Genomic DNA, 17,406 nt, shown 5'->3' with positions numbered 1-17,406 from the left:
GCACGAACCTGTGTCCCCTGCATCGGCAGGTGGACTCTCAACCACTGCGCCACCAGGGAAGCCCAAAAAACAACTTTATATCAAAGAAAAATTGGGAATTTTAGAAAATTAAGAAAAAAGTCTGCCCCGTCCCCTAAGCAGCAGCAGAGTGTACCTGGGGCTGCTTCAGCCGCCGTGAGCGTGCCCCACCCCCGGGCCTCTGGCTCCGGCCTCAATCACACGACCCACCATCTGGCCTCTAGCTCACGTCACACATAGGGCGTTGCCATGTTGTCCTCGACTGCATGGCAAACATGTGCTTCCTGAGACAGCAGGGCGTTAAGATTTTTCCTCTTCACCTGGATGATGAATGAAATGACGAAGAACATTTCTGTGCATAAAGCTTTTCCTGGGTTTGGGAGATAGGAACGGAGCTCATGGGCTGGTAAATACGGACGTGGCTACGGGTTTTAATGTAATTAAGATCTGGAGAGTCAGTCCTGGGTTCTCGGGCCTGCCCCAGGCCGTCAGTCCCCGGCTCAGCCCCTGTCCTGAGGCCAATATTCAGAAGCCTCGAGTGCCGGACCCCTCGCACGTATCACGAGAACGCTGTCCTGGTCCTCTCCCCAGATCTTCCTGGCTGTGGCTAATTTTGAACCGAATGAAAAGGGTCAGGAGTTCTCTGTCATTTACAAATGGAGCCAGAGAAGGCTGAGGTTTGCACCATACCAGAGGGTCCTCACCCACAGCGCCCGGGACTGGGAGGCCTTCGAGGTGGCCGGGGAGCACTTCCTGGCCGTGGCCAACCACCGGGAAGGTAAGGGCTATGGCCTGGACTCCAGGGCCAGGGCGGGATCACCTGCAGGGTTCAGTGTATCTCATTAAAAATGTATAATAAACCACACGCGGCCCGTGTCCTCGGGCTTGGCAATCTGCCAGTGGTGTCTGAGGGCGGACACACCTGAACACCCCCTCATCTGTCCAGGTAGGGGCGTCCCTGCCCTTATCCATTCTGGGCACAAACTCTGTGGGATGCGGTGGGTGCAGTGGGGGACAGTCCTGGGAGGGTCTGGGAAACCTGGCTTCTGGACCAGGTGACTGCCCTGAGTGACCACAGTGAGCCCTTCTCTGCCCTGTAGCTCTCGGGGGACAGGGCTTGGGGGGGCAGCCGGCCCTGCAGGGCACCTCTGGCCTCGGCAGGCTCTGCGGCTCAGCGATCACCTGAGTCTACACCTGCCGGGGAACTCTGGCGAGGGGGCGGGGCCAGGGAGGAGACCCCACCACTGCTCATGGGCAGAGAGGACCCCAGGAGCCCACCACTCAATACCCCCCATGGCAGTGAGTGTCCAGGGAGAGGCTGGCCCAGCCCTGGGGGTGGATGAGGGGCTCCAGGGAGCACGATCCGGACAGGCCTGACCTGCGGGGGGTGGGGCGCGAAGGGGATGGCGGACCGTGTGAGGGGTGAGGCTGGGGAGGGCGGGGGTGCCCCCTCCAGCGTGCTGCAAGGCCTCAGGGGAGTCTGGAGCCGTCCAAAGGCGGGGCCCCTGAGGCTTCTCATGGGGGCACAGAGGCAGGAAGGTCACGTGAAGGGCGTTGTCACTGCGGGGGCCTGGGGCAGGGTCCGGGCGGGCAGGGTCTGGCCAAGGCCGCCGCGAGGCCACAGAGGCCCGTCTCCCTCCCTGCATGGCGCTCGGCTTCCAGGCGACGACCACAACATCTACAGCGTCATCTACAAGTGGAATCCGGGGACGCGGCTCTTTGAGGCCAACCAGACCATTGCCACGTCGGGCGCCTACGACTGGGAGTTCTTCACGGTGGGGGCCTACGCCTTCCTGGCCGTGGCCAACGCCTTCAACGGCACGTCCACGCAGCTGCTGTCCCACCTGTACGTGCGGCTGGGCGGCCGCTTCCAGCTCTTCCAGTCCTTCCTGGTAAGGACCCTGCGCTCACCGCTGGCCCTGCCCCCCTGCCTGGCTCCTGGGTGATGCGGGACAAGGGCCACACGAGCCAGGACCGGGGCCCCAGCCCAGGCCTCCGCGCCCAGGCGCCTCCCTAGGATAAGGCTCAGGCCGAGCCCCTGGGACCCCAAATATAGCCTGGGAGCCCTAAAATGTGGCGGGAGGGCTGCCCTGGCACGGAGTTTCTGGCAACCCGGCTGCTCAGCTGGGTCCCCTGGCCCCTGGGGGCCCTCACAATCTGATCCACCTTTATGTGGGCGCCAGGCTCTTGCCCTGGAGCAGCAGGCAGCTGGCCTCTGACCTGGCCAGCACTGTCCACCTTCCCTGCAGACCTTGAGTGTCCCTCAGCTGGTCCCAGCTGTCGTGGGCTGCCTGGAGGGACCTCTGACTGAGGCAGCGAGAAGGCTTTATTACGTGGCGTGGCCCCAGATGCCCGGCTGAACCACGCACGTGCCGCCGGGTCCCGGGCTAGTGGGCAGCGTTGGCGTCCCCTCTTCACGCCCACTGTGGTCTAGGGTGACGATATGGGGCCCCAGCCCTCCTCCCACCTTCCCTCGCCCTCCTCCCTCCAAGCCTCCCAGGTTGTCCCTCTCAGTGTCAGACCCCAGGCCGAGCCCCCACGGATGATGCTAAAATCGAGAGTCACTGTCGGCCTTTGCACCGTCCTGGCCGCGTCCCAATGTCGTCGCGCAGCGCCAAGGGCGCGGCTGTGATCACTTCCTTCTCAGTGGCGTCAGTGGTGGGGTGACCTTCGTGCCAGCCCTGGGGACAGTCCCTGAATGCAGCTCAGACTCTCATGCCACAAGCCCACCACACATGGCTCACTTCATACGTGGACCCCATGTGCTGCACATAATGTTTTTCGACAAGTTCCTAATTGCTTTTTCCGAAGTCCCTCCCTCCCTCTCCTTTCCTTTTTGGGGAGGAAAACCCCCATCTCTGCACATGGTCACATCCCCCGGCTTCTTGCTGGCCATCCCCGTCCCCGAGAGCCCCTGTGAACACCACGTCTTCAGTGCCTTCTGAGTTTCCACCCGCGTGTCGGTGCTCCCATCGCGTCTGCAAGGTCTCTGGCCGGTGTGCGCCCGTGAAGACCCCTCTTTTCCCATAACTCCCCTCCTGGGCCCTCCTGCCTGTGCTGTCCGGGCTGACTGTCTCTAGAACTGACAATGGTCCCCTTTCTGGAACTTTCCTTTACCACCATCTTTGGCTGGAGCCACCATGTCCAATTCTGATGTCCGGTGTTCTGGTTGACCTCAAGGACACCCTCCCCCCACCTTCCAGGTGCTCCCCGACCCTCCCCAGCGTCCCTGCAGCTCAGCCAGGTTATGCAACCAGGACCAGCCAATGGGTGTTGAGCAGAGTGAGCTCACGTCAATCCTGGGCTGAGGGTGAGAGCTCAGCCCTCACCCTCGGCAGCCACGTGGGCCACGGGCCCTGACAGCACAGCCACAGGCTGGGGGAGCCGCGACCTCGCCGGCTTCATCCCAGTGAGAACCTTCTGTGGCGGGAAGTGTGGACACTCATGGTGGCTGCATCCTTTACCCTGCCTGATGTACCGCGTGCAGGATTTTAGGGTGGAAGTGTCCTTGGGAACACTGCGGGCAGCCCCCTGCCTCCCCAGGTGCCTTTCCTTTGACCTTCTCTGCCCTCAGTGCCCACAGGTTTCTTCACAGTGGTTTCCCGTGCTTCCTGTCTGATTGGTCTCAGTGCCCTTTCAACCTGAAGGCGTGCATCCCCAGGCCTGGGAGATTTTCTGAGTTTTTCTTGATCGTCTCACGCTCCCCTCTCTCTAGAACGGTTAGCTAGCTTTCGGATCTCCTGGATTGAATCTATCTTTTCTTTTTCTACAGCCTAGAAGCTTTCCTTACCTTTATTCTCTAATCATGCTGATGAGCATCTTCTTGTAATGCTAGGAATCGTGTTTTTAATATCCAAGAACTCTTCCCTTTAACAGCATTCTGTATTTACTCTATAAATGCGGTATCTTCTTGAATACTTCTGAAGATAATTATAATTTTATTTTTTAAGAGTTTGTGTAATTTCTTTTCTTTTTAAGTTTATGTATTTTATTTATATTTATTTTTGGCTGCATTGGGTCTTCGTTGCTGTGCGCAGGCTATCTCTAGTTGCAGCAAGTGGGGGCTACTCTTCATTGCGGTGCACGGACTTCTCATCATGGTCACTTCTCTTGTTGTGAAGCATGGGCTCTAGGCACGCGGGCTTCAGTAGCTGTGGCTCACGGGCTCTGGAGTGCAGGCTCAGTAGTTGTGGCTCGCGGGCTCTAGAGCGCAGGCTCAGTAGTTGTGGCTCACAGCTTACTTGCTCAACAGCATGTGGGATCTTCCTGGACCAGGGCTCGAACCCGCGTCTCCTGCATTGGCAGGTGGATTCTTAACCACTGTGCCACCAGGGAAGTCTGATAATTATAATTTTTAAAAATTCTCTTCTGTTCCTAGAACCAGCTCAGTTTCTTCCAGTATGAGTGTATGTATATGTTGTAGCCTGACTCTCATGTTCCAGGTCTTTTATAAAACATCTGGAGGGCCCTTAGTTTTCTGTTTATGTTTAATGTTGAGCCTGGCAGTGGGTGGTGTTGTCACTGGCCGCTGTGCCCCGGGGAACTGAGGATCTGGTTGAGACCCTTGATGAAGTGCCCTGATGAAGACCTTCCTAAACTGGCCTCTTGCTCAAATGTAGGTGAGGCTGGATCGCAGTGTTGGCAGCTACAGGATGATAATCTCCAAGATGCACTCCCCAAACAGCTGCAGGAGCCCTCTGCATATCACATGCTTGGTGTGACAGCCCTGCTAGGGACCTGTGTGGTTGACCAGAAGGCCGCTTGCCGGGCCTCTGTGCCAGGCTGCAGGACTGCGCACTCTGGACACCACAGGAGTCTGCTCCCCTCCTCCACCGGCTTGTCTGCTAGATATTTGGAAACAGTCACCGCCAGTCTCTCAGAATAGTCTTCAGTTCCTGCCATTGTCCCCCGTGCGGTATGTTCCAAATCCCAAGGAGATTCTGGCCAATCTCCTTGAATGCATGCACCCCAGTGTGCCGGCTCCAGATATGTGAGACACTGAAACTCTGCATTTCAGGCAGCATCTGGATTCAGCTCCAGTCTGCACCCAGCCCTGCCTTAGGCCTCAGATACAGAAGGGAGGCCGGGGCCAAGGGGCAGAGACGGTCCCAGCTGAGCTAGGGCGGGGGCCATCCGGGGTTACATGACCTAAAGGAGAACCAGCCGAGGGGTGTGACGTCAGCTGGAAGAATCATCCACAAGGGCGGGCGAGAGCAGGACCACAGTGGCTGTGAGAGTGCCTGTCTCTGGCCAGCGGGCAGAGCCGACTCTGGGGGCTGCGAGGGGGCACTGCTGCCACCCGAGCCCACAGACTACTGCGGGGCACTGCCTGAAGGCTGCCTTCTCTTATGACCCGTGTTTCTTCACACTCGATGAGTCCTCAGAACCCACAAGATCCCACTTTCATGTTCTGCCAGCATTTTTCATACTGTGTTTTAATCCTCTTAGGTCCTGGAGATGTCTTCATGTGTTTCCACTTGATTTGGAGCTTTGCACCATCTCTCACGGCCATGGGCTTTGAAGCAGGAGAGGCCTGTGCTTTGAAAGCATGTGTGGGTGGAGAGGTGCCCACATCACAGGGAAACCTTTCTGGTTTCCTTTCTGGGCAAGGAGCGCACGCCGGTGTTTGCGAAGCTGTGCACACTGACGGTGCTGGGAGGGGTGCTGGGTGGGGTCCCAGGGCTGCGGGGTGAGTTCAGCTCACCAGGAGGGCCTGGGCCGTGCCCACGCCAGGTCTGTGGCTCAGGTGTACGTGGGGGGCTGGCTGCCCACCCTGGATGAGTTACTCAGCCCCACCCTCCAGACCTCTCCACCTCTCCCACCAGGAATTCTGGAACCTTCCTCAGGTGGCAGAGACCACAGCTCCAGCCACTTGGCCTCGCCATCTTGGACCAAAGGAGGTCCGAGCGGGGTGTGTCCAGGAAGGAATGGGCTCTGTCCACAGAAATCCAGCCTCCAGCCACTAGGATTTCTGCTCCCTGAGCTGTCTGGCTGTGGGGTCTGTGGTCACAGTCATCACGTGTAGACCCAGAATGGAGGGGCCGGGGGAGGGGAGAGGGAAATGCTGGACCAAGATTTGGGCTTTATTGCCTGGGAGGCGGGGCTGACGGAGGTGCCACTGGCAGAAAAGAGAACCGAGAGCAGCAGGAGATTCAGGGCGGGGGTGGGGGGCACAGCCGAGGGCTGACAGGGGCCAGTGAACCCCAGGAAGCCGTGCGTCGGGGCAGGTGGAGGGGACAGGCAGAGGCGCTGCCCAGAGCTATCAGTGGGTGTCTGGGGATGAGGGTGAAGCTGCAGGCTTGTCAGAAACGTAGTCTCCACCAGGAATGTAGACGTGCAGAAACGAAGGAGAAGAAGGAGGCACGTCTGTAAGGAGGGTGGTGTGAGAGCGCCCTCAGCGGTCAGCGCCGGGAGGGGCCGGGCTCAGGTGCTAGCAAGGGCCCCGGCGTTTCCTCTTGCGCCTCGGGTGTGCTCCGTGGGGCAGGAGCGGGCAGTGGACCAGGCAGCCTGGGGAGGAGCAAGGTCTGGAGGGGCTGCTGGGCCAGGGGAGAGCTGGAGGGTCACCCCCTGAAGCCTCCTAGGATGGGACCCTCACCCACCTTAGCCGGCTGCCCACAGGGAGGATGGCAGTGTCCCCCCCAGGGCCCTTTGGGGGACTGCCTGCCTTCCCCAGGCAGCGCGCCCCGCCCCTCCCTCCCCAGGCACTCCCAGACCTTGGGTCTTTGCTGCATCAGAGCTGGAACCTGAGGGCCTCCTCCCCAGCAAGCGATCCGCTGGTTAGCGGGAGCCCACCCACCCTCAAGGGAGGCCGTCAGGGCTTCCAGGTGCTCCCGGCTGCCAAGTCCTGGAAGCACCATCGTCCCTCGAGGTGCTCCAGAGCCTGCCAGACCCGCAGCCAGAGGATTCCAGGGCAGAGCTCCAGGGGAATTCCGCTCAGAAGGAGGGCGGGAAGGGCCCACCAGCCCAGCAGGTGCCTGGCCTCCTTGCTCCGGTGCCAGGCGGGGTTTGGCAGGTTGTTTGATGTGGGAACTGCTTCTTCTCTCCCTGATGAGTCCCTGATGCGCGTAGAATCCAGGAATGGCCCGACGGCGGGGCCTCAGGCCGCTCACGCCCTGCCCAGGCTGAAGCAGCCCTGGGTGGGGACGGTCCCCCATTCGCTTCCGAGCGGGGGGAGCGCAGCCTCTGGCTGAGGGCGCAGGTGCTGGTCCCACCCTGCGAGGAGAGCTCATCGCAGCGAGTGACTTTGAGCCAGGGGGCCCCATGCTGGTCTCTGCCAACCTCTGGCGGATAAAATACAGGACACCCAGTTCAATGTGAATTCCAGATAAACAGCGATTCATTGTTTAGTAAAAGCGTGTGCATACACATACACTGAAAAACCATTGTTTATCTGAAATTCAAATTGAATGAGGCGCCGCGTACTTGCTGTATCTGCGCAGAGGTAGGGTGAGAGCACACCCCCCACCCGCTCCACCCGCGCTAAGCCACGCCCACCTGGATGCTCCTCCCCACTTCCCTGCCGCTGGCCACGCCCCCGTCCTTCCTCCTCGGTTCCTGGCCCTTTTCTCCCCGTTTCCCAGGCCCTGACAGCCCCTTCACCGACCCCCATCTGCATGCCTCTCCCCCTCCGCGCTGGGGCTCAAGGCAAGTGAGCTGAGGGTGGAGTGAGGCGGAGCTGGAAGGCAGCCCTGGCAATCCGCGGGATACCCCGTCTTCAGACCAGCCCTGGCCCCTTGTCCTGTGTGGGTGTGGTGTGCACACGTGCATGCTTGCAAGCGTGTGCATGTACATACACAATGCATGTGTGTGCATCAGGTATAGGGTATACAGGTGTATACATGTGGGTGTGTACATAAAAACGTGTGTGCCTGCAGGTATGTGTGCACATGTGTGCTTGCAGGTGTGTGCTTGCAGGTATGTGCACATGTATACATTTGTATGCATGCAGGATTGTGCATGCAGGATTGTGTGTAAAATCGTGTCCATGCAGGTGTGTGCACGTGTATACACAGGTGTGTGCATGTGGGTGTCTTGTGTGTCTGCACACGTGCACGTGTGTGCAGGTGTGTGTGCGGGTGTGTGCGTTTCCCACTGACGTGGTCTCATCAGCACCGGGGTGGGAGGAGCCGGCGATCTCACCCACCGGCCTCTCCGGTGGTTTCTGCGACCTGCTAGAGCTGGCGCGCGTGTCACTGCACACTCGTGCGGGTCTTTAACGTCGGTCCTCTATGAAGCGGCCACAGAGCAGATGAGGCTGGTGGCCCCGCGGGCCCGAGTGTCCCCACCAGCTCGGAAGTTTCCGGGTGACCCCAGGGGACATAGTGCCACCTCCGGAGCCGCAGTGAGGAGAAGGCCTCTGCCCAGCTCCTGGCCCGGAAGGGGTTGGCATCGCCAGGTGTCCTGGCCCCTGTCCTTGTCCTCGTGTGTCACTTTTAGCTTGAGGTCCCTTGTTTCGGCTCCTCAGGACGGGCCCAGGCCTGTTTCTATAGCAGCGGCTCTGCCCGGGACCGGGGCTCCGCGAACCGGGCGGCGACGCCCTCTGCTGGGCGTGGAGAAAACACCAAGCCGGGCGACCGGGCCGGGTACCGGACCCGCCGGGGCCAGAGGGCGCGTTGGGCGGCGGGGACCCATCTACAAGCGGGGAGGGGCAGTCATCAGACCCGCCCTGCCCGGTCTGGGTAAAGAAAAACGGAGCCGCTTCCCACGTGGGGTGGGGATGCGAGTGTTCCTCCAGCATCGCTGGGCATCGGGTGACTAGCTCTGCCCCCGCCACGACCACCTGCGTCTGGGGACCACGGTGTCCCCAGGAAGCAGCCCGGTCCCAAGCCTGTCCGCTGCGTGGCTTCCAGGCTCAGTTCCTTGTCCGTACAACCTGAGCTGTTTCCAACTTTTCACTATTATGAATAAATCTACTAAAGGCATCTCATCAAGGCTTTCCGTGGGCAAATTGTTTTTATTTCTCTTGAGTAAAAGCCTAGCAGTGGAATTCTGGACCACAAAGTAGGCGGATGTTTAACTTTGAAGAAATTGCCAAGCAGTTTTCCAAAACGATTCTACCATTTCACACACTCCCCCGAACAGCATGAGTTCCAGCCACCCTGCACTTTTGCCAACACCGGGTTTTGTCTGTATTTGCAGTTTTACTTGTTGGGTGTGAAGTGGCACCGCAGTGTGGTTTTTAAGTCAAAATCCCCTGGTGACTAGATGGCGGGCTTCCATCCACCTGCTGGCTTGCTAGAGTCTCCTTGCGAAATGCCTATTCAAGTCTTTTACCCATATTTTATTTTATTTTCTGCCTTTCATTATTGATATGTAGGAGTTCCTTATATATTCTGGATACAAGCCCTCTGTCACATACATAGTCTTCTATCTCCTGTTTTTTGTATTGATTCAATGTGTTGTGCAATTGTGTGCTCTGGTAATCACAGTATATGTATTCAACTTACTACAATCTATTTTTTGTTAACCATGAGTCCCTATTAATATGTACAATTCAAATTAAATTTTTTAAATTTTATATTGGAGTATAGTTGATTGACAATGTTGTGTTAGTTTCAGGTGTACAATCTATTTTGAATTAATATTATACCTTACATATAATGTAATAACCTTACAACAACATGATTTCATTTACCCCCACCCGTCTGTCCGGCTACTGTGAGCATGTATATACTCACACGTCTACTTAGGTTATAAGCTCCACAATTTATCATTTTTGCTGTCGGTTGTCTTTACACCCACATGCTCAGCATTCCCAATGCCCTCTGCATCCCTTCCACAGACACTACTCTCCGTGTGGTGTAATCAGCCTTCGGCGTCACAGCTTCCTTCGGTACTTCTTGTAGAGCAGGTCTGCTGGCAATTCATTCTACCACTTTTATCTGAAAATGACTTTATTCTACCTTGAAGAATATTTTCACTGGTTGTAGAATTCTGGGTTCACGTTTTTTCTTTCATTTACTTTAAAGATGGTTTTCTGTTGACGTCAAGCTTCCACTGTTTCTGATGAGACGTCGGGTACCATTGGTACCACTGTTTCCCTATATCGAATGTGTCTTTTTCCTCTGGTGGCTTTTGCAATCTTCTCCTTCTATTGTCAGATATTTAAATATGATGTGTCGAGGTGTGTGTGGGGGTTTGTCTTTATTCTGGTTGGGGTCTCTGATCTTCTTGGATCTGTGGTTTGGTGTTTTTAATCAAATTTGGAAAAAATATTAGCCATCATTTATTTAAATGTTTTTTCTGCCTCATTCTCTTTTCTTTTCCTTCTGTGACCCAATTACATGCACGTTAGACTGCATTATATTATTCCTCAGTCATGGAGGCTCTGTTCACCTTTATTATAAACGTTTTTTTAAAACATATTTATTTATTTATTTATGGCTGCGTTGGGTCTTCGTTGCTGCACGCAGGCTTTCTCTAGTTGCGGCGAGCGGGGGCTACTCTTCCTTGTGGTGCACGGGCTTCTCATTGCGGTGACTTTTCATGTTGTGGCTCACAAGCTCTAGAGTGCAGGCTCAGTAGTTGTGGCACACAGGCTTAGCAGCTCTGCAGCATGTGGGATCTTCCTGAACCAGGGATCGAACCCGTGTCCCCTGCATTGGTAGGCGGATTCTTAACCACTACGCCACCAGGGAAATCCCTATTGTAAACTTTTTTCCCCCTTTCTGTGCTTCAATTCAGGTAATGTCTATCGGTCTGTCTTCTAGTTCACTGATTCTTTCTTCTGGATGGTCCAGGTAGCTCTCGATCCCATGCAATAGATTTGTGAATACAGATATTTTCCTCTTCAGGTACAGGATTTCTATTTGGCCCCTTTTAGAGTTTTCCTAGCTTTCCAAATCTCCCCATCTCATTGTTAATTGCACACATATTTCCCTATAGATTCTGATCATAGCTACTGTAAAGTTTGCATCTGTTAACTCCAATATTTGCACTGTGTCAGCCTATTTCTACTTGCAGTTTCTTCTCTTGATTATGGGTCACATTCACCTGCTTGTTTCTCCAGGTGTTTAACTCTCTGGTCAGTTCCTTCAGCCTCTCAGTTGTTGTTTGTCTCTGGGTCCCTTGGATCTTGTCCCCTGTGTGTGCACTTCAGGAGCTGGACAGGACTTGAAAGAAGTTAATAAGTAGACATTGGGGCTCCCCCTTCTGGGGTTCCCTCCTTCCTAGGGTAGTCCCCTTACATTTCTAGAGACTCTGCAAGCCCCAAACTCTCACCTTGGACTCCCCTGGTCAACGAGCCTGCTGCCTCCATTCGAGTGCCATGCCCGTGTGCCACAAGATGGGGAGTACCCTCAGAGAAAACATCAGATAAACATACATTCGGGGGTCGCATCCCCTCCACTTTCCACCTGCCTTTGGCCCTTGTCCAGCACCTTCAAAAAATTGTGTACTTTTTTAAGCATTGCATCCAGAGTTCGCGATTATTATCAGCATGAGGGTCAGTCTAATGTAAGTAAGTCTCTCCACCAGTATCAGAAGCCAGAAGTCAAGAGGCAAAACATTTAAAGACAATTTCAGTGGAAAGTGTCCCATCGGAGCTTCTGCAGCCCTCACCAGCTCGTGGGAACAGAGTCAACCCCTTTCTGCTGACCTAGGAACTCAGACCCCAGCAGCCTCCTCAGGCTGTGGTTTGGGGTCCCCAGGAGCTTTGGCATGCTGTTCCACCAGCCACAGGCCCCTCACTGCTGCGGGGAGCTGCCACATTCTCCCTGCCTCCACTTAAACCCCTGCCATTTGCTGCCTTCACGGGTGGTCACTCCTTTTGTTTCTTCCCCACCCTCTCTCTTCAGGGCTCAGACCATGGCCTGGATCTGGACTCCTCTGGTCCTCCCCTTCCCCATGCACCCTCACCCCAGCACCCCCGAGATGCTGGCTGTAACTTCCTCCTCCTGGGTCCCACCTGCAAATCAGCTCATGCAGCTCGAGGTCTGGGGCCAAGGCTTGGCAGCCGGCTATTCACATAAAGGTCCAGCCCTGTTGCCCCCCACACACCTCACCCTTCAGGGTGATAAGTGATTTCAGAGGAACAGCACAGGAACCCAGAGATGGGGTGGTCCCTAGAGCCAAAGGAGAGTCTCAGGCCAGGGACAGCGTGTAGTGAGAAACTCCAGAGATCCCTAGAGTTTGCTTTGGAGTTCAGAGCCTGACTGGGGGAGCAGGGAGGGCTCCCTGGAAGAGATGTTGTAGCAGCTGGACCTCCCGGACGGGCACGCTGGGGCATGGGGCGGTGGGTGACACAGGTTGTAAGAAGCGCTCTACGCAGATGGTCCCCTGACTCACATGCAGTGAGGCCAGGATAGAGCAGCGCTGGCGGGAGGGCCCCGACCTGGCGCCTGGAGCGCGCAGGGGCTGAAGCCGCGTGGGTGGCCATTCTGAGGGTCTCCGTTCACACGTGCTCTTGGCCCCCTTCTCACCATCCCAGACGTTTGGCGCCGCAGACTGGGAGGTTTTCCACATCGGGGAGAGGGTGTTTCTTGCCGTCGCGAATAGTCACCGCTACGACGTGGAAAAGCAAGTGCAAAACAACTCCTACGTCATAGACTCTGTCATCTACGAGCTGAACGTCACCACACAGACGTTCGTCAGGTTCCAGGAGATCCGCACCTGCAGGTACCAGGGCGCGGGGTCGGGGGGGCAGGGATCCAGGGGGACCCGCTTCCTGCCTGGCAGCCCACAGACGGCAGCGCGCCTGTGCCTCCCGGAAGCCACGGGAGCCCCACCCGCTTCCTCGAGGTGTGACGTGGTCTCACTCCCCACTCCCTGTAGACCTACTTTCTCCAGGGCCAGCTGAGTGATTGTGACTTCTGTTGTAATCTTGACTCTGCTTTCAAACGATGTGGCTTGTGTGTGTGTTTTTTACAATTCGGTGTTTTTAAATTAAATTCACAGGTGTGTGCAACCATCACCACAGTGACTTTAGAATATTTTCATCACCTCAAAAAGAAACCCCACCCTGTAGCTATCTTCGCCTCTCCTCCCACCTCCCCAGCCTCTGGCACCTACCAGTCTGCTTTCCGTTCCTCTGGGTTTCCCCGTTCTGGACACTGCCTGTGAACGGAATACATAGGTTGTGGTCTTTTGTGTCTGGCTTCTTTCACTCGGCATGTTTTCAAGGCTCATCTACGTTGTACCTCAGTGCTTCACTCCTTTTAATGACTGAGTGATATTCCACTGTATTTATTTACCACACTTTGTTTATCCCTCATCAGTTGATGGATATTTGTCTGTTTCCACCTTTTGACCAAATGGTGTGGTTCTAAAGAATAAAAATATGCTTCACATTACTGTCAGTGGGCTTCCTGTCATGCTGCTTTGGAGGAAAAACAGGAAGTCACACCAGATGCTCACTTCCTCCTGGATTAAGCAGAAGCAGCTTCTGATGTGAGCTGTGGGGCAGACAGTTTAAGTCAACACTTTGCTGTTTGCGTCTTTTCCACGGCCTCGGTTTTAGAACCCAGCTGCGACTGGCAGAATACCGCACAGGGACCACATGGCTGCCCTGCCTCCCGCAGCACGAGGTGATGCCCCTCAATGAGCATGGACATGGCCACGACTTTTTTTAATGACCGAATCGTGACTGGCCATGCTTGGAAGTGGCCTGAGACAGGATTCCAAACAATAGAAGAAGGAAGCAGTGAGGAGCCCCACGGCCCCCACTGGCCTCAGCCCCCCTGCATGTCCCCAGGGACCCCCACGGGCCCTCTCACATCCAGGGTCCTGTAGGAGCTCTAGGCCAGCGCCCTCATGTCCCACTGAGAAGGAACTCAGGGGTGAGTATCAACCAAGAGAGAATGGCCCTCTACTGCCTGAATAAGCCATAACCCTGAGGCCACTGGATGCAGATGCACTGGCCTGACCTTTGGCATCCAAGTGACTCCCACTTGCTGCAAGGCTGTGGCCTCAGTTTCCTTATCTGTAAAGTGGACACAGGACAGTAATGCAGTAATCAGAGTGGTGACTGGGGACCATGGCTGATGCCCAGGTTGGCCTCCTTGGATAGACAGGGCTCTGGGATGTCCTTCCTGGAAGCCCTCTGTCAGACCCCTGGGAACTGAGCCATCTCTGAGCACAGACTCACCCTTAGCAAGTTCAGGAGGCACTTGTTGAAGACAGGATGCAGTGGTCTGTTTGCAGTAAGAACCACAGCTTGCAAATGTAGGGGAATGTCTCTATGTCAGCAGACCCTGCTGGCACCTGAACGGCTGTCAGGGAAGGAGCTGGTGAGTGGGTGACCTCACGGCCAGTGTCCTCAAGTTCCTGCCTCCAGAGGGTGCTGCAGGCCTTCATGGAGTGACCACGAGCTTGGGACTGTTCCTCTATTTCAACCTCTTCTAAGTGAGTGACCTTTGCACCCATGTTCATAGCATCAGCGTTGACACTTGTAACCCAAGTGTCCATAGACAGAGGACTGGATAGACAGAATGTGGTCCATCCACACAATGGCATATTGTTCAGCCTCAAAAAGGAAGGACATTCTGACACCTGTGAAAACACAGATGAACCTTGAGGACATGATGCTCAGTGACATAAGCCAGTCACAAAAGGACAAATGCTGTACAGTCCACTGATATGCAGTCCCTGGAGGAGCCAGATTCATAGGGACAGACAGTGGGACATTGGGGGCCAGGGGCAGGGGGAGGGGATGGGAGGGAGTGTTTCATGGGGACGGAGTTTCAGTTTGGGAAGATGGAAATTCTGGAGACGGACGGTGGTGACGGTTGCACAACAGTATGAATGCGCTTAATGCCACTGAGCTGTGCACTTAAAAATGGGTAAAACAGACAGTTTTGTGTTATGTGTATTTTAGTACAATTAAATTTTTTTTATTTAAAAAAGTGAACAATTAATTTGTATTTCCCGGGAATAGACCAACTGGCTGCGTGACTGAGAAAATCGCTCCCCCATCTGTGGATTTTGGAAGTGGGACCTACCCCTCTGAATTCTGAGATTAGGGGAGAACTGGCTGAACTCCAGCCCCCCGAGTTCCACGGCAACATCTCCGAGTCCTGTGCCCTAATGTCTGCTCACTTGCTTTTGCAGTGCTCTGGACTGGGAGTTCTTCTCAGTGGGAGAAGATTCTTTCCTGGTGGTTGCAAACTCCTTCGACGGAAATACCTTCTCGGTAAACAGTATTATTTACAGGTAAAGGCCGTGCCCCTCCTCACCACCTCGGGTCACCTGGGGTGTGCTTGCCTTCCCCACTGGTGACCACAGGCTCAGAGCGAGTCACAGGTTATCAGGCCCTGTGGGTCACGTGGCAGCCGGCGCACCGGAGTGCAGGCTAAGTCTGCGTGATGCCCCTGGGTTAGCCAGGTGACCACTAGTCTCTCTGATGCTCATGACTTTGGATTCTGGCCAGAGATGCTGTGTGTGGATACACCAATTTGAGAGTTATTTGTATATTATCCTGTTAAATGTTTCCATCCAGGCCTATGGTAGATCCCTCTGTTTTTCTTGTGTCCTTCAATAAAATTTTACACTTCGTCATAGAGGCACTGTGGTGTTCGCAATACCTTCGCTTCTGGGAGTTTTCCGAGTTGTAAGGACATGTCCATTTCCATCTGCGTAATCTGACAATTAATTGTTGTGTCTGGCCATCCAGCCACATTATCTCTTTCAGCTCTAATGGTTTCCTGAAGAAATGTCTGTGGGAGCTCTAGAAGTATAAGTACACCTACAAATAAAAGCAACTTTGCCTCTGTATTTCTAATGCTTTTACTACTTATCTAGTTTTCTCAATTAGCTAGAAAGTCCAGGATGATTTTGAATCGTAGGAGAGAGAAGTGACCGGCCATTCTGTCTGACTGATATGATGGAAACGGTCTGGGCGTTACACACTTTGACAGGATGTGAGCAGTATCACCCCGCTGGCATTCTTTAGTGCCTGGCATGCATCTTCCCAGTCAATCTGTTGACATAATGATTTATGAGAGGTGACCTTGCACTCTGGCACGAGCGTCCCCTAACGAGGATGTGCAATTATTTAACATGTCACTGGCTACCAATCATTATGATTGATTTCAGATTTTTGTATCTGTAATAGGAAATGAAATTGCTCTGTGATTTCTTCTGGACACTTGATATGGAACCTAACTTAATAGGCACACCACCTACACCTGTGGGCTGGGATAGTTTGAACAGTAGGACTAATCTGTTTTCTTTACGATGTGGTTAAATTCAGTTACAAAGCCGTCTCGGCCTGGTTCCTTTTCAATAGTGTTTGTGGAGCAGCTTGTCCAGTCTCCCCCGTGGCTATTGGTTTAATCAGGTTCTATGTCTCTTCCTGAGACAAGTTTGCTTATCTATACTTAATTAGAAAAATCATCAATTTTCTTTAGACTTTCTAATTAATTGCTGTTTTCAACAAGACAAAGTAATTTTAAAATTTTAAGTAATTTAAAACTTTTTTAAATTTTAAGTAATTAAAAAAAATTTTAATTTTCAGTAATTTAAAATTTTTAAGTAATTTTAAAATTTTAAGTAATTTAAAATTTTTTAAATTTAAGTAATTTAAAAATTCATGTGGAAGAATAAATTTTCAAAGATGGCCAAGAAAATGTTGAAAAGGAGAATAGTGAAGGAGATCCTGACAGCATGCAAATGAAGCAGTATGATTTTTTGTTAAACATAAACAAATATGTAGAAGGAGTAGAATACAGTCCAGAAAAGAGCCGATCTTTCACAATCATCTAGTGTGATAATGCTATATTTCAGCTCAGTGAGAAAAAGACGAATTAATAAAATAATTTCCTGTAATTTTCTGTCCATCTGGAAGAAAACACACCTATACCTCTGCTTCATATTATACACAAAGTAAATTTTATAAGGAGCAAACACCTAAATGTCAAAACTTCAACAACAGAAATATTAGAAGAAAAGCTAAGATGACTTTGTAAAACCTCAAAGTTCTGCAGAGAAGATGTGAGACCTTTCATAGGCTGGAAAGAGGCCACCAGGCCGACCACCTACATTTAAATGTTTTCTATGGAAAGGGCGTCCCATTCAAAATCAAAGGACAAACTGTCCACAACACATATGGCAGAACAGGAACCCCACAAATTAATAAAAGATTTTTTTTAATTTGGAAAAATGGGCAAAAGATTGAGTAGGGGTCTTCAGAACTAAAAATGGACAATGTGAATAAACATGTTAGAAATTGTTTCAGAGCACGAGGATGACACATTTCCCCCATCTGTTTGGATGCTGTTTAAAGACCCACAGTGCTGAGTGTGTGTGTGTGTTCGGTGTGGGCGGGGGGGCTGGCCCTTCCCCACCAGGACAGGAATCACCCCAACCTTTCCAGAAAGTCATCTGGAAAAACATTTAAATTAAAACTACAACTGCTTTTGATCCAGGCGGCCCACTCTGGGGCCTCCACCCAAT

The 17,406-nt window shown here is 53.4% G+C and overlaps 1 protein-coding gene across 1 annotated transcript in view; it reads left to right on the top strand.

Moving 5' to 3' along the window:
* TSPEAR (thrombospondin type laminin G domain and EAR repeats) overlaps window positions 1-17,406 on the top strand; it is a gene marked incomplete at both ends in the record, with an annotated part of 54,340 nt that overhangs the window by 36,138 nt on the left and 796 nt on the right. Inside the window, 4 exons of the mRNA XM_079705417.1 lie at window positions 610-796; window positions 1,681-1,910; window positions 12,446-12,633; window positions 15,064-15,165. Of these exons, the coding sequence (XP_079561543.1) occupies window positions 610-796; window positions 1,681-1,910; window positions 12,446-12,633; window positions 15,064-15,165 (707 nt within the window). The remainder of the gene's footprint in view (window positions 1-609; window positions 797-1,680; window positions 1,911-12,445; window positions 12,634-15,063; window positions 15,166-17,406) is intronic.

This window comes from Hyperoodon ampullatus (genome assembly GCF_949752795.1).
Source record: "Hyperoodon ampullatus genome assembly, chromosome: 5".
Taxonomy (NCBI): domain Eukaryota; kingdom Metazoa; phylum Chordata; class Mammalia; order Artiodactyla; family Ziphiidae; genus Hyperoodon; species Hyperoodon ampullatus.
Note: the sequence above shows the minus strand (reverse complement) of the source record. Positions and strands in the feature narration are given on the sequence as shown.